General features: G+C 31.6%; 2 protein-coding genes across 2 annotated transcripts; both read right to left on the bottom strand.

Annotated features, from left to right (window-relative positions):
* Window positions 1-2,860: 2,860 nt before the first annotated feature.
* Window positions 2,861-7,482, bottom strand: LOC125077956 (trypsin-7-like). Its single transcript, XM_047690091.1, has 6 exons — window positions 7,431-7,482; window positions 7,186-7,216; window positions 6,864-7,088; window positions 6,475-6,724; window positions 3,892-4,032; window positions 2,861-3,074 (listed from the first exon to the last, which is right to left on the bottom strand). The coding sequence occupies exons 1-6, from the start codon at window positions 7,480-7,482 to the stop codon at window positions 2,916-2,918; spliced, it is 858 nt and encodes a 285-aa protein (XP_047546047.1). The 3' UTR covers window positions 2,861-2,915.
* A 1,219-nt stretch (window positions 7,483-8,701) lies between these two features.
* On the bottom strand, window positions 8,702-17,864 carry LOC125077955 (CLIP domain-containing serine protease B9-like). Its single transcript, XM_047690089.1, has 10 exons — window positions 17,828-17,864; window positions 16,106-16,310; window positions 15,004-15,253; window positions 14,393-14,533; window positions 13,575-13,691; window positions 12,164-12,209; window positions 11,256-11,463; window positions 10,699-10,948; window positions 9,254-9,394; window positions 8,702-8,982 (listed from the first exon to the last, which is right to left on the bottom strand). Exons 1-10 carry the CDS (start codon window positions 17,862-17,864, stop codon window positions 8,830-8,832), a joined length of 1,548 nt encoding a protein of 515 aa, XP_047546045.1. The 3' UTR covers window positions 8,702-8,829.
* Between the last annotated feature and the right edge of the window lie 6,118 nt (window positions 17,865-23,982).

Genomic DNA, 23,982 nt, shown 5'->3' with positions numbered 1-23,982 from the left:
GCCAGTGTAATCACAGGCACAAGGGACATAACATCTTAGTTCCCAAGGTTGGTGGCGCATAGGTGATGTAAGGAATGGTTAATATTTCTTACAGCGCCTTTGTCTATGGGCGGTGGTGACCACTTAACATCAGGTGGCCCATATGCTCGTCCACCAAACAATGCCATAAAAAAAAAATTCAATTTTGCTTTTCACGCGTATTATGTAATTCCACTTAAAAAAAGAGTTACTATGGATCTTCTCTCCTGTTCCACTTAGTAGCTACACTTTACAGATTTAATATGATCTATCGATAATAAAGATATATTTCTATCAAATAATACAATATTAAAGGTAAAAGTTCTTGATCTCATTGCTTCATACTTAAGTCAAAGAGTCCAACAAGTTTTCATGAATGGAATAAGGATCTACGTTAGAAATGGGTGTTCCACAAAGATCAATTTTGGGTCCTTTTCTAATTCTAGTATATATAAGTGATCTTCCTTTCTATGTTAAAAGTTTTTGTGATTTTTAAGTCAAAAGAAAAAATACTTACTATGACGATGTGAACAGTGCATTATCACACATACACAATTGGTTCGCATTAAATAATTTAGTTTCTAATGCTAAAAAAAATAATATATCATTAAACGGTGACTGTCTTGATGTAGGCGATACTACGATGTTTTTAACTAAGTAGAAATACTCACTGTTGCGACACAATATGTTTATAACAATATTATGTACATTCACAGCAACATTGATCATTTTGATAGAGTCAGTGATAATCATTGTATGTGCATGACAAATAAGCTTATAACGCCAAGTTTTCGACTCCGCAAAGTCAATAAATTCTCCTTGGAGCAAGGTTTCCGCTTTTAAAAAATAATTCCGCAGATATTTTTAACTTTGCCGATTCATAAATTCAAATCATTTGTAAAAAATACATCGGTAAAGAAGGTATATTATTTAATACAAGATTATATAAATGATAAAAAAGCGTGTTATATAGTTGTATGTAACTAACATGACTTTGTATTTTTAAATATTGAAAAAAATAACTACTGAGTTTCGTGCCGGTTCATCTCGGTAGAATCTGCATTCCAAACGTTTTCACTTTATATAGTTTGTTAAATTATGATTCAAAAGTGCTTTTAAAAGTCAACTTAAATAATCCTTTCAGTACCGACGTGCATTTTTTGTAACCTTAGTACCGATGTGAATAAAAATAATATCAGGTTTTTTAAAGAAAAGTATGAGTTTAATATTTGTCATTGCATTATGTTAAAAAATAAAGAGTTTTAAGAAAAAATAAGTATAGAAATAAAATCAACCTTAATAAATATTTGAGTATAACACTTTTTTGGGGAAAAATCATGCCATTCAATATAAAAAACAAAACCAAAAAATACTCCTTTTAGAATAACAAAAAAATACTATTTATCACTTACGACTAACATAACTCTTAGATAAAAAATACTGTAGGAACATAAACCTTCTGAAACTGACAATATCATTGTATCCTATATAGTATCATAAAACCAAACAAAGCAACTAAACAAGCAAAAATAAAACAAGCAAAAAAAACACTGAGGGTATTTCCCTTTTATTTCTTTTTAATCTGTCGCACAGCTATTTCGTTTACTGCTGGATTTTCCTGGTTTATTCATAGTTCATAATATCTATCAAAATTTTAACTTAAACAATAAATAAAAAAAAAAATGACGTAAGCACCGACGTGAGGCCTGTGAGGCCGAGTCAGAATTTCAAAGGGTAATTACTCACCAAATAACGACGACAACACTGCCTTTTCCGACGTCAATTTGGGCTACCACTACTACTAACCATGCAGCTACTGAAAAGCTGGGATCGGTATCGTGCAGGGAAAGGAGTAAACTAGCAAGTAGAGTACCTATCGGGGCCTCATCGGTACTTAAAGATAAAGTATATTTTGATTTTAATTTAATCTAATAAACAAAAATATTGTAACAGATTTTCTATAAAACCAAAGATATAGATTGAATGCGGACATTTACTAAAACATGACTCCATACGACTTGTATTTTTAAGATATATCTATGGATTAACATAGATAGGGTCAATGTCTGTCGGGGCGGCATTTTTTTTTTTTTTTTTAGCATTAGCAGCCTGTAAATTTTCCCACTGCTGGGCTAAAGGCCTCCTCTCCCTTTGAGGAGAAGGTTTGGAGCATATTCCACCACGCTACTCCAATGCGCGTTGGCGGAATACACATGTGGCAGAATTTCGTTGAAATTAGACACATGCAGGTTTCCTCACGGTGTTTTCCTTCACCGCCGAGCACGAGATGAATTATAAACACAAATTAAGCACATGAAAATTCAGTGGTGCCTGCCTGGGCTTGAACCCGAAATCATCGGTTAAGATGCACGTGTTCTAACCACTGGGCCATCTCGGCGGCACGTACGCTCAATCCCGTGACACTGCCCGAAAAGAGGGTAGCACTAGTTTTTTAGTGGATATTTCGGTTCAGCTTGCCCCTATGAGTCCCACATCCCCTCCACGTGGGGGAAATGTGGAAATGCGTTTTTCCAGAAAAAAAGTTAATGTCAGTTTACAATAAGTCAAAATATTTAGTAAAAAAAAAGGCAGCGTGGAACCTGAGATAAGACCTGAGACAACTAAAGAGATTTTGGCTTCAGCTGAATAAATCTTGCCCTAAATCAAATTTATATGGATATATCGTCCTATAAAACATTAAAGGGCACAGCCATCACTTACCAGCGAGCAGGAAAATATGAGGAATAATTAAATTTAATAAGACATTTCATATAAACAGCGCCTTTATTTTATGTACAATCGTTCCATTAAGCAAGCAAGATTCGTTAATTATAATTGTGAATATTCTAAATCTGTTTAAATACTAAACGTACTTATTTACTAACATCATATATTGACTATACTCCAGAAACTTTCTTAATCCAATCACGAATGCCGGCGCTGGATACCGTTGTGTACACTCCTGGATAACCTTTACGTGCGCAGCCGCTTCCGAAGGACACAATACCCAGCTGGACACCCGACGACTTGGATACAGCTGGTCCGCCAGAATCTCCCTATGGTGTAATAATATATATATTATTATATATTAATAAAATAAAAGAAATATATTTTCGTTATTCTAATTTGAGCATAAAAAATATTTATAAATATCTAGATAGATTGGCAAATGGTTCATCTGATGGTCACCACCGTTTATAGACTTTGATGCTGTAGGAAATATTAACCACCCCTTACATCGGCAATGGGAACAAACCTTGGGAACCAAGATAAATGTTCCTTGTGTATATAGTTGCACTGTTTCACTCACCCTTCAAAGTGTCATAGAACAATATTAAGTATCAATGTTTCTCGGTCAAATATGTTACGACTGGGTGGTATCTACCTAGTCAGACATGCACAAAGTCCTACCAAGAAGGAAAGATAAGATAATAATATTTAATTATCTGATCTATTATTTATACTTAATGTACAAATTCAGGTTTATTTTACAATCCTTAGAAATATTCAAAGAAAGAAAGTCTAAAGGGTTTTATGTAAAGTTAAAAGCTGCCCGTTAAAATTAAGCTAACGCAAAATGTCTCTCTGCAGCTAGAAGTGGGTGTTTCAAGATTAAATCTTAGGTGATTCAACACAAAAAAAAAACAAATAAGAAACAAATGAATAAACAAATTGGACAGTCTAAAACTATTTTTTATCCATTTTTCTTAGTTTGATTGAATTTTCGTTTAGACTTTTAAATTGTTATCAATCGTTTAATTAATGATCAACTAAAACTATTTTAAATGTATCTATGAACTCAAACCCTACCATAAAAACGTTATCTGATTTATTTTTTAAAATCATAAAATTTTCAACAACGATATTAATCACCTGACAAGAATCCTTGCCACCTTCAGGAAGACCAGCGCAAAACATTCTTACTGTAAGAGTTCTATAAGATCTACGACACTGGTCGTTGGAAACTGTGGGCACTTCAACCGCCATTAAATTATCACTTGTTTCGCCGTTTTCCTGTAAAAATAACATTAAAAATGCAACAAAACATTTCTAAATTTTATTTTAATAATATAAATGAAAACTGCTATAATAATAACATCAAATTTAGTCAAAAAGGAGTGATAGTATTGTTATTCTTATAATGCTAGAGCCAAATAAATATAAACGAGTTTTTTGTCAAAGTAAATTATACTCATTAACAGTGAGGGGATAAAAAGTTTACAGTGTAATACTCCCGGTAATTGCATGGAAATTCGCCTAAATTTGTGCACACTCTTACGCTGTATAGCTTCCTCCACAGATAATCGTCTGGCTAAACTTGAAATAGGCTCAAATCATTCCCAAGAACTATTTGAGTATACTACTTTATCCCATCAAAAACATAAATGTAAAAATGAGAGCCAAGTTAAATATTATGATATATACCTTGGTTGTTGACTTCAACGACAAAAGAAGTGAGATCTAAATTTGTGCCAAGTTAAATAGTCCTTTCTGAAATTTATTTATAACTACATAAAATATCATTTCTTCTTATAACTTGAGATAATATATTGTTGCCTAAGGTCTGACTTGGCTAGTTCTCATATACGAATTATATTGTAGCCTTCGTAAGTTCTAAGCCTTTACAAATGAATTATAAACACAAATTAAGCATGCAAATATTCAATGGTACTTGTCTAGATATGAACTCGCAATATCTGGTTAAGATTCATGTTTCCTAGTGACTGGACCATCGCAGCTCTTAATGTACGTTAACACTAACTAAGCAATACTGAGCTGTCCTCCATTCTTCTTAGATGTTCTGAGTTATAATTTGTTATTCTAAACACAAACTACAATTTGTGTTTATAAACATATAAGAACTAGCCAAGTCAGACCTTAGGCAACAATATATTATCCCAAGTTATAAGAAGAAATGATATTTTATGTAGTTATAAATAAATTTCAGAAAGGACTATTTAACTTGGCACAAATTTAGATCTCACTTCTTTTGTCGTTGAAGTCAACAACCAAGGTATATATCATAATATTTAACTTGGCTCTCATTTTTACATTTATGTTTTTGATGGGATATCACTACTTTTTGTATATAAATTATTAGTAGGTACTTATTAATAACAAAATTATTTCCAAATGGTTTTTGTTAAGCTATTCTATTTTCCTACGTTTACGGGGTATAATTGACTTTTTTTTGATACTTTCTTATTTTCCTTGTAGGTACCTCTGAAATGTTCGAGTGAATTGCCTATTCAGTGTCCTGATTTTTTTTACGCGTTTTCTGTTTATACTTAATTTGGCCAAGTAGGGGTGGTATAACGTGCGCAGACGGTTGTACTCTACAATAGAGCTCTCTTGTGTCTTGATTTGACTTGGACCTAAATTGATAAGATGTACTCCATCTAAGGTTTTAACCCTGGAGAGGCCAACGTAAGCCTGCTCTTTACTTAATATAGAGGAGCCTATGTCGAAAAGAGCACCGTCAAAGCGAAGGCCTTGTAATTTGTGTATAGTAGTAGAATATGCTAAGCAAATAGAGAATTGTTTCCTTTGAACATATATGTACATTACTTCATATCTGTAACTTAGTTTTGACTTCTAGTTCGCAAATTAAAATATGTTTAAATTGAATCGTTATTTTACGTGTGCTATTGCTGTTGTCGACGTCCCCAATGTACCGAAATGCCTATTATTATTTTTTTTGTAGTATAATTATTTTGCACCATTGATGTGCGCTAAATGCTAGTTAATAACGTAATAAATACGAAAGTTGGCTATACTCATAAGTACTAAAACGGAAATATTTGGATTTAAAAAACTTAAGGGTGGTATTCAACTTGTTATATATTCACGTGAAGACCTTAAAATCCACATTAAGACCGGCTGTCATAAGTTTTGATTGCTGGTTCTTACATTATTTTTTTTATTACAGTTATTACAGGAACTAAGTATATAAGTGTTCCTAATAGACCCAATAATTGAAAAATTATAGTAAAAGATAAAAAATTACCAGTTTCAGATTTTTTCCTTTATATTAGCCTAATTATCTACCTGCATGCCAAATTTGAACTTTCTAGGTCACCTGGAAGTAGGATATAGTTTTGATCTATAGGTCAGTCAGTGATAAAAATGACGATTTTTAGACGTTAATATCTAAATAACCGTTTGAGATGCGTTTATGAAATTAGGAACACATATGTATCTCGCGAGTCTCAATATATGAGCCAATTTTTACTCGTTTATGTCAAATAGTTTTTGAGTTATGAGGAGGTCAAAAGTGGCTCCAAATGGTTCGTGTAATATTACACACGGTGCTGCACGCCAGTTCTGCTACTAGAACTTGGCTGACACGCTACCGCGTGTCTAGATCATTATGGCAGATTCAAGTTTAATGGATCAATATTACAAAAATGGATTGCTGAAACTAGATTTCGAAAACTAGATCATTAATTCACTTACAGAAGTAGTTCCCCATCCTGATACAACGATATTGGTGCCTGGTGCAATGGCTGAACCTTTTTTCGCCAACTGAACTACCTTCGTTTTACGGCCATCTATTTTTATCGGTGTTGATGGTCTTACGATTCCAACATCATAATCGCTTGTCTGTGCATTATATTTCGGATGTTGCGTGAAATTATACGAGACTGACATTGTTCCACCACTTCCTGCTTCAGTAGTACCAGTTCTAACATACACTTTAGAGATGCTGTTAAACGAAGAAAACATTTTTAATGAAAGGGTGATTAATGCTGAATAAAAGCAAGTAAAATATGTTAAATTATTTTAAATTATAGTCCAATAGAAAGCGATTCAATTAGGAAACATGCGCACTAATTATTTCATACCCAGTTAAACAGTGTGCCGCAGTCAGAATAGTGTACTCGTTGATGATAGAGCCCCCGCATTGATAATAATTGTTTCCTTTTTCTAAAAGTAAATACGCTTGATACGGAAACTTTTCAATGGTGGTTTCGTAACCACCAACTATTTTTCCTCCGTCACTTCGACTGCTCTTGTGGTGGCTTTTACAAAGTACATCTGAAACCAAAACAAAAATGCAATGAGTATGACTTTATGAATAATGAATTATAATACAAAATATGACTGTCTCGTCTGTCTTGTGCCAACAATGAGGTAGAGTCCTGGCATTTGTTTTTCAGATATCACTGTCGCCCTTGAGAAAAGTTACGCCCGTCCTCTAAAAGTTACGGGCAGAGTATGATACAGGGGGGGTATAAAAAACTATTTCTCTCAGATTCGCATCGAAAATAATTATAGCAGAGGTTGTAGTGGCTATTAATCCTCATAACTCGGTTCTCAGAAGCAGAATGAGCTCAAGTTCATCTCCTTAACAAAAGAGGAAGCTTATTCCCGAACTTGACAATTATGGGTCAATTTTTTCTTTAGTTTACCTTTTGATAAAAATGCACAAAATACATATAAAGGAATCAAAAACATCCTCATTCTTCACAATCTATAGATACAATAGAAAACACTAGAACTGAGTTATGTTTTTATAGGGCCATAGGTAATATCAGTAATGTAACATCGGTAATCGGAATCAATATTTATTTTTAATTATCTCGTTGTGACATGACATATCACTATTAAAAAGTCATTTGCTTGCAGATATCTTAACGCTTCTTGGGAAATAATAATACGAAGACTTTAGAAAAATATATAAAAAAACTTGAACTTGTAATTATATTTTTTTCAAGCAAAACAATTAGTTTTCGCGATAGAGACATCAAATCATCGTACGAATGTTCATTCAGAGCATCGCTGCGAATCCTGTCACCACCAACACCACTTATCCTGCGGAAAAAAGATGTAACGAAACTATCGTGTTGCCGTCTTTCAGTTTTAAATGTGAGTGAGCCAGTATAATATTTTTTAGAGCGTGGTGTTATTATTTTTGTTAATGAAATGTTACATGCAGCTAAATTATTTTAGCCTATTTTTTTTTTGTTTTTAGTTTTGAATATACTGTCACGTCAATTGTATAAAAAAACGGTAGCAAATCTATACAATACAAATATTTATATAATTATATTGTATATTAAAAACTTATCCGACACACACTCCATATTCTGATATAAGTTTTATTTATATTCATTCAAAATATTTAAATTAGGCATAATAAAACGAGTCTTCAGTATAGCTTTAATTTTTTTAAATGCTAAGTTAAAAATTTAAAAATAAATTTAAGGTAAAAATAAGTTTCAGTTATATAATTAACACAAAGAGTTGATACTTGAATAAATAAAATTAGGAATAAATTAAAGTACCATAATTATTCAATATTTATTTATTTCAAGATATTTTTAACATTTCGTCACGATAATATAATCCTTAAATAATAATAACTATTTTATATAACAGCAATAATACACCAATATCTATTAAAGAATATTTTAAATTTAGTAACACACGTAGTACTTATATATAAAAATAAAGAGTTTTTTAATTTTGTTTTCACGCATATTATGTAGTTTAACTTTTTAGGAGTTACTATGGATCTTCTCACCTGTTCATTAGCAGTAGTACACTTCACAGAACTGTCGATTATAAAGAGGTATTTCGATTGTTCTAATAAACAATAATATTGTAACATATTTTGAAAACAAAACTGTTTTACAATTCCGTGGTTATACATATATAGAAGGTTGACTAAACAATTTTAAATAAAAGATCAATAAATTAACAAAATGATCCATAGCACATTTTTCTACAGAGAACTTTATAAAAATTAACTAAAAATTTTAATACACTGAAGTGCTTATTCTTAGATAAAGTCAGTTGTGGATGGACTTAGACGCCCGAGTTCGTTTTAATCCATCTTCTAACTTTGGCTACATTAGTATAAACTCCCGGGGTCCCTGGTCGAGCACAACCCGATCCAAAGGATACTATTCCGAGTTGAGTTCCAGTATTTGTTTCCACTGCTGGACCTCCGGAATCACCCTGGATTACACATATTATTAGTAATTCAAAACATTTGTAACATTTAATAATTCAGAATCAAAAGTAATAATTAACTTGTTAATTCTCACTATTGAGATAAAATCTCCTGGCATTTTTGAAGAAGTTTGAAGTTCTAAGCATCAAAAATAATTTCAATTTTAGAGTTATAAAATATTTTTTGAAATTTTAAACTGAATATATTTAAGTATTAGATGCTACCCAAATATAACTAAACATAAAATTTTACAGACATTTATAGAAGCAAATTTACCTGACAAGAGTCCTTGCCTCCTTCGGGCACGCCGGCACAAAACTGTCGAGACGTAAGTGTGGAGTAAGACCTGCGACATTCCTCATTAGATACGGTTGGTACTTGCACGCCCATCAAATTTTCGCTAACCTGACCGTTTTCCTAAATAGAGAATATTTTATTTCAATAAAATTTTATGGTTGCATTTCAAATGGAATAAAATACTTAGGAGTTTTTAATTATTTTTATAATTGACATTTAAATAGCGTATGCACTAATGGAATGCGTATTTTATAAATTTATATTATTTGATAAAAAATAAAGATGAAATATTTTAGCTTTGAAATTATTAAATTGAATAATAAATTAAATTAAATTAATATTACAAAGAAAGAAATTACAATATACGTTATAGACTGTGAACTCTTTAATTCATTAATTTAAAATTAAATAAATAAGTATTTACTGCTATTATTTTAGCCATACTTTAAATAAAATATTACTATCATATAAAAAGAGTCATTGTTAATTTTAGAAATAATTTTAATAACGACTGCGCGAAACGAATCATAAATAATGATACAAATTTATTTAGGATCTAAGACTTTTTAAATGATCTCAACACTAATATTTCAAGTATTCTTGTACACGATGTAGAGGAGAATTCCACAAATAGTTCGAACGAACTACCAAACGTCTTGAAATATCTGGGCAAGGTTAAGGGTGCAGGAATACTTCTTCAAATATCTTCGTTTGGAACCGAAACAAAAATATGTCAATTTGTATTTTAATCCGTAGGTTTTTAAAGGATATTGACTATACCTACTGATTTAATAAATGCGAAATTTCGCGGAGTTACATTTGCTGTCTTCTTAGGTCTGAGAGAAAATTTTGATAAGTAGTAAGCTTCATAAAGAAATACCCTGTAAAATGTCCCACTGCTGAGCTAAGGTCTTCTCTTCCTTTTGAAAAGAAGGTTTGCAGGTAATTCCACCACTGGAACAGTCCAGTGCGGGTGGATACACTTGTAGCCAATTTTCACGATGTTTTCACCTCACCGCTGAGCATCCATTATAAGCCCAAATTAAGCGCACGGAAATTAAGTGGCGCTTGCTTGGGCTTTATACCCGCAATTGCATCGATTATGATACACTGGTTTTAATCAGGGCCATCTCTGCGACAGCTTCAGTATTCATATTCATTGAATAAAGATTTTAATTTGATTTGATTTGCCCGCCAAAAGCAATACTTTGTGTTGCCGATTTCTGATTAAAGAAAACAAATTGACCGTGTAAAGAGTAGGTGTACTGTCTGAAGATAAATCTGACCACTGACTATCAGCTAGTCCGGTTACTTGTTCTTAACATAAATAAAAGAAAATATATTTACACCAATTAATAGCAGAAGAAGCCTTAATTGTGACGGTGTGCGGACAATGATCAAATTGAATGAATAATATTACTCACTGTAGTATCTCCCCATCCAGTCACTAGAACATTGGTACCATTATTAATTTTAGTTCCAGCTTTTGGTAGAGGAACAGCCCTTGTATTAACACCATCTAATGTCATTCCATTAGGAACATTTATGATACCAACATCATAATCGCTGTTCATTGGGTTATAAAATGGGTGCTGTCTATATCTAGAAGTATTATACTGGGTGCCACCGCTGTCAGCTAAAGTACTACCAGCTCTTATGTAAATTCTTGTTATACTGCAAACAAAGTTACTTTTAATTTAACCAAGTAATATTTTGATGTTACCCCCCATTAATACATTTCTATATACACACACCAATAAGTTACTTATAGTATAGGTCAAAAGGTTAGGTTGGTTAAGAATTTTAGGTGTTTCTAGTAAGAGGCATAATTATCCGAACCGGTGGTAGCTTTACTTAATATAGTTTGTTAAATGAAGATTCAAAAGTGCTTATAAAAGCCCACTTAAATAATGTATATTTTGATTTTGCGACCAACGAGGAATCTTATATAAAGTATCAATAAATATAAGTATCTCTGTACCCTGTGAGACAATGCGCCGCTGTTAACACGTATCTCTCGCTTATGATGGAACCTCCACACTGATAGTAATCAGTACCCATCTGCAGCAGTAAGTACACTTGGTAAGGAACATCCTGTATAGTGGTGTTGTAGCCTCCTACGATTTTATTATCAGATTTCATAACGTCACTACTTTTACCACGATAATGATGTCTCCTGGATACTACATCTGAAAATATATTTATAAATAGTACATAATAAAATATTTCCATAGAAATATTTATTAAAACATCCAAGTATTATATTATTTCCAAAAGCTTCAAAAATGGATAGGTTACAATAAAGCCTGGTTCATTTACTTATTTTATGAAATACTAGCTACCCGCCCCAACTTCTGATGGATTCTATATTAAATATACTACAGAATGTGTTTATATATAACGTTCACAGCTTTTTCAATCCGATCATATCTATATTAAATGCACAATTTATTAAAGATACTTTATTGGATAAGGATTAATGCTAAATAAAGGAGTATTGCGTAAAATTTCATAATCCTGCTATTTAACTAAGCCGTCATAATCAGAACAAGTTCAGATACAGGACCAGTCTTTACGTGCTTTCTGAGGCACGGAAAAGTGACACTACCAATTTTTAAGCTCTGGGCTGCTACTAAGAATATCTTGAAAGGAAATTCAGGGTTCCAACAAAAGAAATCCAAATCTGCAGCATTATATGGTAGCCACAAGAACAATAACGTAGACAAGCTATATCATATAGTACTTAGAATATAACTTTGTTATCGGTTATTTTACCTATATATGCATTTGTATTTTAAGTGATGTTATTATCTTGTTAAACACAAACATCATTTTTATTTACTTCTTTGTAATTAAATTAAAAACAACTAATAAATAAGTCCAACGTACCTTCTATAAATAAACAAAGCAATAAAATTGGGATTACAAAATAAGACTTCTCCATTATGAATAAACACACGATTTAATAAAATAACTCATTTGCAAAAATGTTTAAATACTTCACTTCACAAGGATTTTTTTTATCTACAACTACTTTATGAGGGTGATAAGTGGTCTATTAATGTCATGTTTTCTATTTAAAATAATTATCTCAGTAAATTACTCGGTAAAATATGTAAAGTTATTATTTATCATTTTTCTGCTAACCATCCACGAGTCGAGTGTGGATTAGAACGTTTAAATTTTTAACTGATCCATAAAAAGATTTGTAAGTTCTCACAGACATTGTCATTTTTCGACACTTCAGGACGTCTTTTTTTGATTATCTTAGGATAATCGTGATGTTAGTCTATCATTGTCATTATCTGGTAATATGTGTGGGCTGGTGTCGCCCACTTAATAGTTATTGAAGTGCTAAATAGCAATAATTTTTGTAACTGTGCTCCAAATTAAATATGCCTAAGTTGCGTTACAATAAAAAAAGACACAATCCTGGTTGACTGCGAATAACCTACTTTGTAAGTGATTGCTTATAAGTATTTATAAGAGTGTATGATGTTAAGGTGACCTTTAACCATCAGGTGCGTGGGTATATCTCTCAAAAATAAAAACAAAACTTCATTACTTTGAAAAATTAATGTATTAAAATTAATTAAGATTAATTTATTGATTATTTGTTTCACTCAGGTTTTACACAGGTAAGAGCTAAATTCAAACTTTAATCATATTTTTAGTTCGTCTGTGTCTATTTTCAGGATACTCTAAAGCAAAAGATACGGCGGCGGCTACACTACGGTCAGTGGAGGCTTGTGACCTAAAAATATTAATTATTATTAGTTGCATATTTGTCCTTCAATGTATACAATCTATGTAGACCCTTGTTTTACCTGTGCGAAGACGGGACAGGTAGCTAGTTTATAATTATAATTAAAATGTATAAAAATAATAGGTACTTCTTCTGCCATTAATTTATTTTTTATTATGCCTTATTTAATTTATTATATATATATCAAATCCAGTAAAAAATCCAATAAAAATACCCATATCAATGAAAAATATTTTATTGTATTACAAATATTATTCATATTTCAAAATATATTTATTTTATCAATTTAAATTTTAAATTCCACGAAAATAGTGAAAATCATCGCGAATGGATATATCGTGTATTTGATATTATCGGCAAAAATAAACCTTTAATAAATAAACATAATATGTTTTTTCTTAATATGTCATAGTATCCTAATTAAATTATTACTAAGCAATAAGTATAATTACATTATCAGTAACAGTTCATCGTGTCATGGTCGACTGTTTATTAGTTTTAAACGCCTGAGTTCCGTTTAATCCACCTTCTCACTTTGGCTAAATTAGCATACACCCCAGGAATCCCTGGTCGAGCACAGCCTGTTCCGAACGAAACGGTTCCGAGTTGAATTCCCGTATCTGTTGATACTGCTGGACCTCCGGAATCACCCTGAACAGTTATCATATTTTAAAGAATCTTTAAGGAATACAAGAATATAATGTTGGATAATATGATTTTTTCTTACGATAATAAAGTATCAAAATCTCCAATTAAAAAAACCGGTCAAGTACGAGTAGAACTCGCGTACAAAGAGTTCCGTATCACTATCTCTAAAAACAGCAAAAAATCATGTCTGTTGTATGGGAGCCCCTTAATTTTTTTTTTTATTCTGGCTTTAGTATTTGTTTTATAGCAGCAACAGAAATACATCATCTGTGACAATTTCAAATAGCTAACTATCACACTTCATGGGATACAATCTGGTGGAAGACGGACGTACGGACCGACAGACAATGGAGTCTTACTAATAGATCAAACCCAATCATGTTCTAAGAGGCAAACTTGCTTTAACCTTTTAGTCGAGGGAGTTAAACTTTAAAAACTGAAGGCTGAAGCTTTTGTTGTTTTCTTCATATAGAAGGTAGTTAAGCAGACAAGCATGTTCCATCTGATGGTATGTTGGATTGGATGTTATGTTCCCTGTGCCTGTAGTTACATTAGCTCATTTACTATGTATATGTATCACTGCTTGATGGTGGAATATAATATGAAGTACCAAGACGGGCTTTCACAAAACCCTACTACCAAGAAGTAGATTAGAAAACCGAATAAACATGAATTTTGCAGAAAACTAGTCAAATAAATATTACCTGACAAGAGTCCTTGCCTCCCTCGGGCACACCAGCACAGAACTGTCGAGCTGTAAGTGTGGAGTAAGACTTGCGGCATTCATCATTAGATACTGTTGGCACTTGTACGCCCATTAAATTTGGGCTTACTTGACCATTCTCCTAAAAAGAAAAAAAAATTAAGCGTTACAGGCAAAATAATAAATTAAATAGTCTTAAAAAATTAAGATATGAGTATAAAACGTGATATGATAAGGTTTCAACTTCATTTTTTAAGTCATGCTTTAATTTCAATACAATTGATTTCAAAATTAATCGCGTTAAAATCACAAAGTCAAAGTAGTCTGAATCAAAATCTTCCTGTAAGGCAAAACTTTACAGAAAATATTTAAGTTTTAATTGCATGATATAATCCTGTGTAAAGATATCTCACTTGTTAGTAATTTAATTATTTTTTTAAAAAGTCAAGCAACAGACCATGCTTCTTTTATTTTAAAGAGGTTTGGTGCTAATTTGGTATACTATCCGACTAATGCTGGTCTCCTTTGTTCGTCGTTTGACTGTACTTAGCAGTGGCGGAAATCGTCATTTAATTATGATCGTCGTCAAAACGAAGTTAAGAAATTACTCACAGTAGTATCTCCCCATCCAGTAACAAGGATATTTGTACCATTTTCAATTGTGGCTCCAGCTTTCGGTAATGGAACCGCTTTTGTATTAACTCCATCCAATGCTATTCCACCGGGAATATTTACCAGACCAACGTCGTAATCGAAATTCATTGGATTATAAAAGGGATGCTGTCTAAATCTCGTGGTGTTGTACTGGGTGCCCCCGCTCATAGCTAGAGTACTGCCGGCTCTTACGTAAATTCGCGTTATCCTAAAACATAAACTATACTTACTAATTTAAAAAAAATAGACTACCCTATCTCCAAACACTATTTAATATCTTGTTGCCTTTTTATATACTTTTTAATCTTGACTAATGAGTCAATTTCATAAAAATGAAATGTGTAATAATAAATACACGTATTATGTAAAATATATTTTATTTGAATTAGTGAGATTAAAATGTGCTAAATATAACTACCAATCACATACTACAGCATAAATTGCTCAATGTGTATTCGCAAACACGAGAGATCTCACTCATTCAGTCTTTTTATCTGAAGGGACAGTGATCTGACACGACCGGATAGATATCCTGATATTTACCCAAAACAACGTTGCAACTGCCAACTTATAACTCCGTACCACTGCCGAAATTCTTGAGAGTAAATTTAATAATCTGACTGGATATTCAGGATCTCGGACTATCTTAATTAGACCGCAGATATTTTTAACTTTGCCCTTTCATAAATTCAAATCATTTGTAAAAAATACATTGGTAAAGATGTTATTCAATAGAAGATTATATAGATGACAAAAAAGCGTGGAGCTAATACTTGTTGACTTCCAGGCAGGATGTATTATATACATATGTAATTATATTTAACTAACATGACTTTGTATTTTTAAATGTTGAAACAGAGTAACTACTGAGTGCCGTGTTGGTTCTTCTCGGTAGAATCTGCATTCCGAACTAGTGGTAGCTTCACTTAATATAGTTTGTTAAATGATGATTCAAAAGTGCTTGTAAAAGCCCACTTGAATAATGTATATTTTGATTTTGATTTTGAGACCAATGAGGAATCTTATATAATTAAGTATAAATAAATAATTATCTCTGTACCCTGTAAGACAATGGGCAGCTGTCAAAACGTATCTCTCGCTTATGATGGAACCTCCACACTGATAGTAATCGGTACCCATCTGCAGCAGTAGGTACACTTGGTAAGGAACATCCTGTATAGTGGTGTTGTAGCCTCCTACGATTTTACCATCGGAATTTTCAGCGTTATTTCTATCGAGATAAAGTCGTCTCCGGGATACTACATCTAAAAGTTTGAATATATAATAAAATACTATTAATATAAGTTAATGTATAATAATCCAAATCCAAAAAACTACATTTTTTTCCCAAAACTGAAAGAACCAATTTACTGTTTTGTATTTATCCTGGGATATATGGATTATATTTATATGCTGCGTAGCTTACTTTATTATCATAGCCGGGAAAAAAAAAACGAGATACAATGCTCAAAATATTTGCAAAGATACGAATAGAATTGGTCAAAAAAAGAATATTTAAAATTCTGCAATAACATTGTCAAGTAGGCAATATAAAGTTTTTTTATATACAAAATATTCAAAAGATTTTAAATAAAAATACATTATTAATTTATAAGATTCATGGTGCACTCATAACACCGCCCATTTCAGATGTTAATAATAATAGTATATTTAAGTCTTTTTTTAGAAAACTAGTATAATATATTGGCAATAATTTTATCAAAAAAATATATATTCTATAGTATTCTTACCTTTTATAAATAAACAGAACAATAAAAATACGATTACACAATAAGACTTCTCCATCGCGAATAAAGACTAGATTTGATATAATAAATCATTTGCAGAAATGTTTAAATACTTCAATTCCATATTACTTTTATCAATAACCACTTTATGAGGGTGATAAGAGATCAATTAAATGTAAAAATTTCTTTTTCCAATAATTGTCTTCGTAAATTGCACAGATAAATGATTACTAGTTGAATACGCATACTAATACATTTTTCTATTGTTTTTTTTTCTTTCGTTGAATACAGGGCCGGACTTAGAGGTCTGCAATAAAGACTAATAATTTTCCAAATATTTTGAACAATTTATTCAGTTGGGTGTTTGTTAAAACTAATTTAATTAATTATTGAAACTAATTAATTTAATTCTTTATTAAAAATCATATTATTATGTTATTATAGTAAAATACTAAATTGAGTCAAATTATTTATTGCATAAATGAAAATATAATAATTTTTTTTTTTTCTACCTTTGAATAGGAATTTCAATAAATTAAATTAAATTAATACAACGTACATGAAGGTAGTAAAATAGGTACTGTGCTATTATTTTGTCACTTTTCAATAATTCCTCGTCAGCCTCGACAGCGTACCAAGAATATAATCAACGATAATATTTATGATAATTTATTTATTATCAATTTACTAAAATACATTCAATAGTTTTATTGAAGAGTGGACAGACGGTTATCATGGTTATCAAAATGGTTTATAAGATTTAGTTATTTATTAATAAAAAAGAAAATGGAAAGTGTAATGTAAGTAAGATATATACAGACAGATGAAGGTCCTAAATTTTTATGCTCTGCCTTATTTATAGTATTGAGGACCTATTTAAATTGAATTTAAATTCGTCTCTTGAAATAAATGATTAAATTCTAAAATTCATATTCATTTCTTACTTCAATTTATCCTAATTTGTCGACTGTGTTGTTATTTTTATTTTGCTTATAGGACATCGGATCTCAAAGCTCAAATCCCCCATGACTGACCAAACAATAATCGAGGCATTCTTACGCCTTGAGCCATTCTCTCTGATCGGGTCGGATTGGGTTGAATATGAAAAATACGTGTGTTTTTTTTTTTTTATTGTTTTCGCATTTTAATACCTAATGTATTTTTTTTATTTAATGTCTGCTTCGTTAGTCTAGTAGCTAGCTACTAGACATAAGGCTGGGTCGGGTGGATTAGCAGCCCGAAGTGTGAAAATTGGAAGTCAGTACACTCCCATGCCTCGGAAAACACGTAAGGCAGCCTTTTTGGGTCATGCCGGATTTGCCGTCCTATCTGATTATGTGAGTTAACTTGTGTAGTTGACTAGCCGCCCTTGAGATTGGCTGTCGTAGCGAAATCGGTCAGGAGAACATCATAAATATCGTCATATATAAAAATAATAATTTTCGCCCGCAGATTCACTCGCGTTTTAGGGGTTGGTCGTATGTATAAAAAGTCAAATTTTCTTCCTTGGAGTTCAAGTTTATTTGACACGTTTCATCAAATTAGATTCCGTGGTTTGATCTTGAAAAAGTACCAGACAGACAGAAAGAGCTACTGCCACATTTATAATATTATTAGATACATATATTATGAAATGGATAAATATTATTACTGCCTGAGTTTGTCAGATATCGTATTGTAAGGCATCCGTAACGTTATAGCACTGACAGAGAACGAAATATTAAATGAAGTGGTTTTCAAGTCAGTAAATTGAAACATTTAGCAGCTCACTACGTAAATAGCAAACGCTGTAAAATTTTGCGTCATGAATATAAGCTTCGAAATACGGTTCATATTCTGATATATTTTGCGTTTACAGTTAATATTATAACATTATATGTTTTAGGTTGGTACGCTTGTTCGCTTTGCTATGTGATTTTAGATTCACGTCTGTATTTGATATACATGCCAGCAGACTTGCTATAGTAAATATACGAGATAATTATGGGTAATTGTTAACTGAAGGTTTGGCCTAGCTTCTACGAAGCTATGACCTGAAAAAGATGGCGGCACCTGGTTGCCAAAATGGAGAAATAACCTTTGCTAATTGCTAATAAGGTATAGGCCACTGCCTATACCTGGAATAATTATGAATGTTGATAATTATATTTAAGTTTAATGTAATATGCATATCCCACATTTTTAAATGCCTCAATTAATACCATCGATATTCTAAGTTTAATAAGACCTTCTAAATTAAACGTAATGATGCTTCTAGAAAACGAAATCCTTTATCATTATCATTTATTTAACCCTAACGAATTTATTTATATTGAAGCATCTTTATAATTTGGCATATGTTAACGACTGGTCGCTTGGCTTTTTTATAGAAATAGGCAGGCAGACGGGGAAATGAGTCTTGTCAGTAAGGGTTAGAAACTAATATTTTAAGTCCCTTGTACCTCTACTTCTAGATTCACTCCCTCCAATCAGAACACAACACTGAGTATTGCTCTTTGGTGGTCGAAAATGTGATGAATGAGACTATCCAGAGCGGCTTGAAAGCCCAAGCATCTAGCCCGTTGATACTAATTAAGGAATGCCGAGCCTAAGTGATCCAGAAGACAGAACACGTAAGTCCTAACCGAATATTGTGGGTTCAAATCCTGGCAAATACAAAGTAATGCTTATAATTCAACTCGCGATTAATTAGCAGTTAATTTGAACAAAATCAGAAAAGCTGCATGTATCTGATGAAATTCATTGTGGTGAAATAAACTCTGAACTTATCCTTAAGCCTTTGTCCAGCAGTTGGACAATTACGGACTGTTACATTAAATAACACAACTAAATATGCATGAAAAACAACATAGAAGTAATTACATTCAAGCGAATAAAATATACATGCAAAGAGGCTCTTTAAAAATGTTTTTATTTAATGTAACGCTTCAGCGAATACTTTGTATGTGACCTTTTGAATAAATTAACTATAACAATTATTATCTGTAAAAGTTCTCCGTTAATGATAGACCAGTGGGTATTAACGAGGGTGATATTAAAGGAGATGTCTGAGTTAAATTCGGGCAAACACCGTAGTAAAAACTATATTTTTTCTTGGTGGAAGGACTCTGTGCAAACCTGCCTGCGTAGATATCCATCCATATCTCATCGCTAAACAACAATACTTTGTATAGATTTTTTCCCGATTTTAAGGGTATAACTATAATCCCAAGGTACATAGTATCTACAATTTCCCAAAACTGGTGGTAAATTGACGATTTAAGGGATAGTTCATGTTTTTTGCAGCGCCGATTCCTATAAGCAGTTGTGACCACTTACCGCCTTTGCATAACTACACACATTCCTTCCAACACTTACTGCTGGTAGAAAATACTTTTACCAATAAGATTTTTGAACGAATATATTATGTGTTATGCAATATTAAATAAATAAGACAAACAATTTAGCGTATAAATTAGAATTTATCCACAAGTTTTACTGTGATGTCAATAATTTGAGCGGTCAATGTCGAATTTGTCATGCTCGCGTTATACGCGAAGTTTTGAAAAGGATTTTTTAATAAATATTCTTATTAATAGAATTAAAACTGATATGAGTATTTGTTTATTTAAAAATATTATAAAAAGTCATCGATTAGATCATTATTTAATCTATTCAAGGATAATACAACACAAATGTTTTTAATTTAAATCTAGCGATGCGCCACGTCTTTCCAGTGAACGTTTTTTTTTTCCTTGCGCATAATTTGGTAACAGTCACATATTTTAAAGTCATAAGATCTCGAATATGGTTTTAAAGAAAATTTTAAGCAGTATTAATTTTCCAAGGTAAGTAATATATTTATCAGAATGAAGATTGATAATACTGAATTAGAGAAAATAACTTCACAAATAAAATTACTAAAACTTTTTACTAATTTGTAATAAATAAGTATAATTCTTATGAGTTAGAAGGTAGATGATATTATGGATGTTTCCATAGGCCTTTTTAAGTACTACATTTTTTTACTATATTATTTAGATGTATCTCATAAGGTTAAGCCAGCGTTAGGCATGTAAGCGTGAAAACAAATTTTTATATAAAACATTGTACAGTCCAGCCATTTTGAATAAAATATTTAGATACCAGGGATGTTATTTTCGGATTTGTGAATAAAATTTTAACGTTTTCAGCTACGGTTATGGATACGAATTTATTTCAGATTATCCGATTGTTTCGGATAGTTTTAGTAACGGATATGAGATTATTTAGAAATTGTAAATGAAAAAGTTACAGTATATGAATTAAACTTTATTTGTAGACCCTTATTAAGTTTAAAGTATAATAAATAAAAAATAGCTTTAAAGTACAATTAGCTACTCTCTTTAAGTATAACACTACGCAAAAAATACTTTTTTTTATCGGTTTCATTTACAGTTACGGAGTTTCATAGCAATCCTGATATACACAAACATTCCTTCGGTGATTGCTCTTTCTTTGAGTGAGAGTCGTATTAAAATTTGTTGAGTGGTTAAGGAGTAAGCGGAAATACAGACGGAGGCAGACGGACTTTGTTTTACACTTTTTATAGGTGAACATCGGTTCATGGTCAAGTGGATTGGACGTGGTTGTTAACCGAACACTATGGGTTTAAATCCACGTTAGCACCACTGACTTTACATATACTTAGTAGGTGTAAAGGAAAATAGCGATAGAAAGCCGGTATGTATCTAAATTCTGGCACATTAGTATCCACAGTGGTGTGGTAAAATGTGCCACATTGATTATCTTTTACGGAAATGAAGATGTGATGTCATATATTAAAACACATAAACAAAATATGTAACATGAAGTATTTTCAATTATCGAAATTCGACCGCAATCATTCATCATTGAAAATTTGAGGATTATGATTGAACACTTATTCCAATTTTTTTATTGATGACAATAAAGCTCGTAAAAAAGGATTGACAAACAGTAGAGAAAAAGGTACTGAACAGATTTGTCTTCGCATATTTATATATACATACTGGTATTACACATTTGAAGTAAAGAGATTTAATTATTGTAGCATTGAATATTTCTATCAGGCTTTCTCAGCTGGCATGCTAACTCACCCTCTCAAAATATTCCCAACTCTATTTAAGTCAATTTCCGAATTTTGATATCACAGAATATCGGACAAACTCAACTGGTACATTTGGTGCTGAGTTTGTTTATAGTTATAATTTATTTATTTATTTTTGAATAAAAAAGTAACTGTAGATTGTTTTAATATAGGTATTGAATTGGTCTTTTATCGAACATAAGTCGAGATGGTCCATTGGTTAGAACACTTGCATCTCAACTGATGATTGCAAGCTCAAACCCAGACAAGCACCGCTGAATTATCGTGTGCTAATTTGTGTTTATAATTATTTTTGTGCTCGGCGACGAAGGAATACAAGGTGAGACCTGCATGCATCTAATTTCGGCCACGTGTGTATCCACCAAACTGCACTGGAGCAGCATGATGGAATAAAAAACCTTCTCTAAGGGGGAGAAGACCTTAGCCCAGCAGTGGGACATTTAAAGACTGTTACTCGAACAATATAGTATTTGTATTCATAGTCAAAGCTTGCTATTTACGTTAATAATTTCTTTATTTAGACACAGTGGCTAGCAATTAAAACAAAATAAAATTATTTTCAAGTTAAGTTACACCCGGGCACAAATCTCTGTAGATAAAAACGCTGATATATTTATAGATCGTGTGCAGCTTAAAACGATAAATTTAATACAAAATAGTGCAATGAACTCTTTATAAACCGATTAAAATCGTATTAAAAATATAAAATTTATAGCTTTATTGCCAAAAATGGTTTTGACCCTTGGCATAAATTCATTATAGTAATAAAAATAAATTATAAATAAATATAAATAAAACATCATTAATTCTTTATTACTAAAACCCTTTTGACACTGTTTTTATACGACAAAATAAATTCACTTCCATTGATAAAAATGTCATTCGGAATAACAAATGATCACAAATAAAAAATGAGCAAATGGCAAATACCCTAAATAAAAATGTAGATCTAAATCCAAGCTCATTTAAAAGGGTTAAAATATCGTTGTGTAAAGAAAAATTATGAGGCAGTCTCGATTTATGTTTGTTTGATTCGAAAATGAAGTTCTTAAAAATATTTTAGGGCTTAAAATAAATAAAAAAAAACTTCTATAAAACATTAAAATTTGATAAGTAATTATATGTGGATAAAATATCTACGTAGGTAGATCAAGGCCATGTGTTCAAATACTTTGCGTTTATGATTTTTCTTTTGTTTTAACGGTAAAGGAGAACATAGTTAGGAAATCTATATATTATGTTAAGTGAAATTATGACAATTGTGTATCCCAACCAACACCCATTGGACCCATTTTTCACCCATTAAGGGATGACATTGCCCAACTGTGGACCTGTAAATATTGCCTCAAACGTCGGTCAAAGATAAGGAATCTTTGAACCAACAACCTTCACTTATAATCCATGTATATTATCCACTAAGTCATCGCGGCTATATATATTGAATGTTATACGTTCAATTCGATTTTAAGGTGCATTTACATATTATATAAAGTCTAAAAATAATACGAAATTTATTTACATGTAACTTTATGTATAATACCGATTTTATATATTGAATTCGGGTTTTAAACGCGATCCTACCTTTGTTTTATTTTGCCCGACGTTTAACTCCGCGCTAATGAAATATGTAAACGTACAAAGCATTTTTATTAATTCGTATATACATATTTTATTGCACAACAAAATTTAATTGCACAAAAGGTGTCTCCTTTGTTAAATACCAGTTCCTAGACGTACACGATCGTTAAGTGCGAATGAAGGTAAAATTAATAATACTAGTGGTCTACCAGTGGTCGAAATTCGACCATAATTAATTTAAATTACAAGTTTGAACATTATTAAGGTTCTATTGTAAGAGACTATACTTCTACAATCACAGATTTCACCAAGGTTACGCTGTTAATATGTAAGTAACATATTTAAATAGTAGCTATGGTCGTTACGTTAATTTATTATCATTAATAATCTAAGTGTATCTATGTGCTCTTTGCAAATGTTGAGAATCATAGACAGAGATATTTCGCGATCTATACGATGATAAACATAAACCATTCGGAGGATAAACGATACTTCTGAGCGGTG

The sequence above is a fragment of the Vanessa atalanta genome, chromosome 4, assembly GCF_905147765.1.
Source record: "Vanessa atalanta chromosome 4, ilVanAtal1.2, whole genome shotgun sequence".
In the NCBI taxonomy this organism is placed as follows: Eukaryota; Metazoa; Arthropoda; class Insecta; order Lepidoptera; family Nymphalidae; genus Vanessa; species Vanessa atalanta.
Note: the sequence above shows the minus strand (reverse complement) of the source record. Positions and strands in the feature narration are given on the sequence as shown.

Coding starts and splice junctions, on each gene's coding strand:
- LOC125077956 (XM_047690091.1), bottom strand. CDS start 7,482: ATGAGGATGTTTTTGATTCCTTTATATGTATTTTGTGCATTTTTATCA. Junction 6,725..6,863: donor GCGGCACACTGTTTAACTGG/GTATGAAATAAT, acceptor TTCGTTTAACAG/CATCTCTAAAGTGTATGTTA. Junction 4,033..6,474: donor CAGGATGGGGAACTACTTCT/GTAAGTGAATTA, acceptor TTATTTTTACAG/GAAAACGGCGAAACAAGTGA.
- LOC125077955 (XM_047690089.1), bottom strand. CDS start 17,864: ATGGCTCAAGGCGTAAGAATGCCTCGATTATTGTTTG. Junction 12,210..13,574: donor TGTATGCTAATTTAGCCAAA/GTGAGAAGGTGG, acceptor ATAATGGAGAAG/TCTTATTTTGTAATCCCAAT. Junction 11,464..12,163: donor GCTTTGTTTATTTATAGAAG/GTACGTTGGACT, acceptor ATATATTTTCAG/ATGTAGTATCCAGGAGACAT.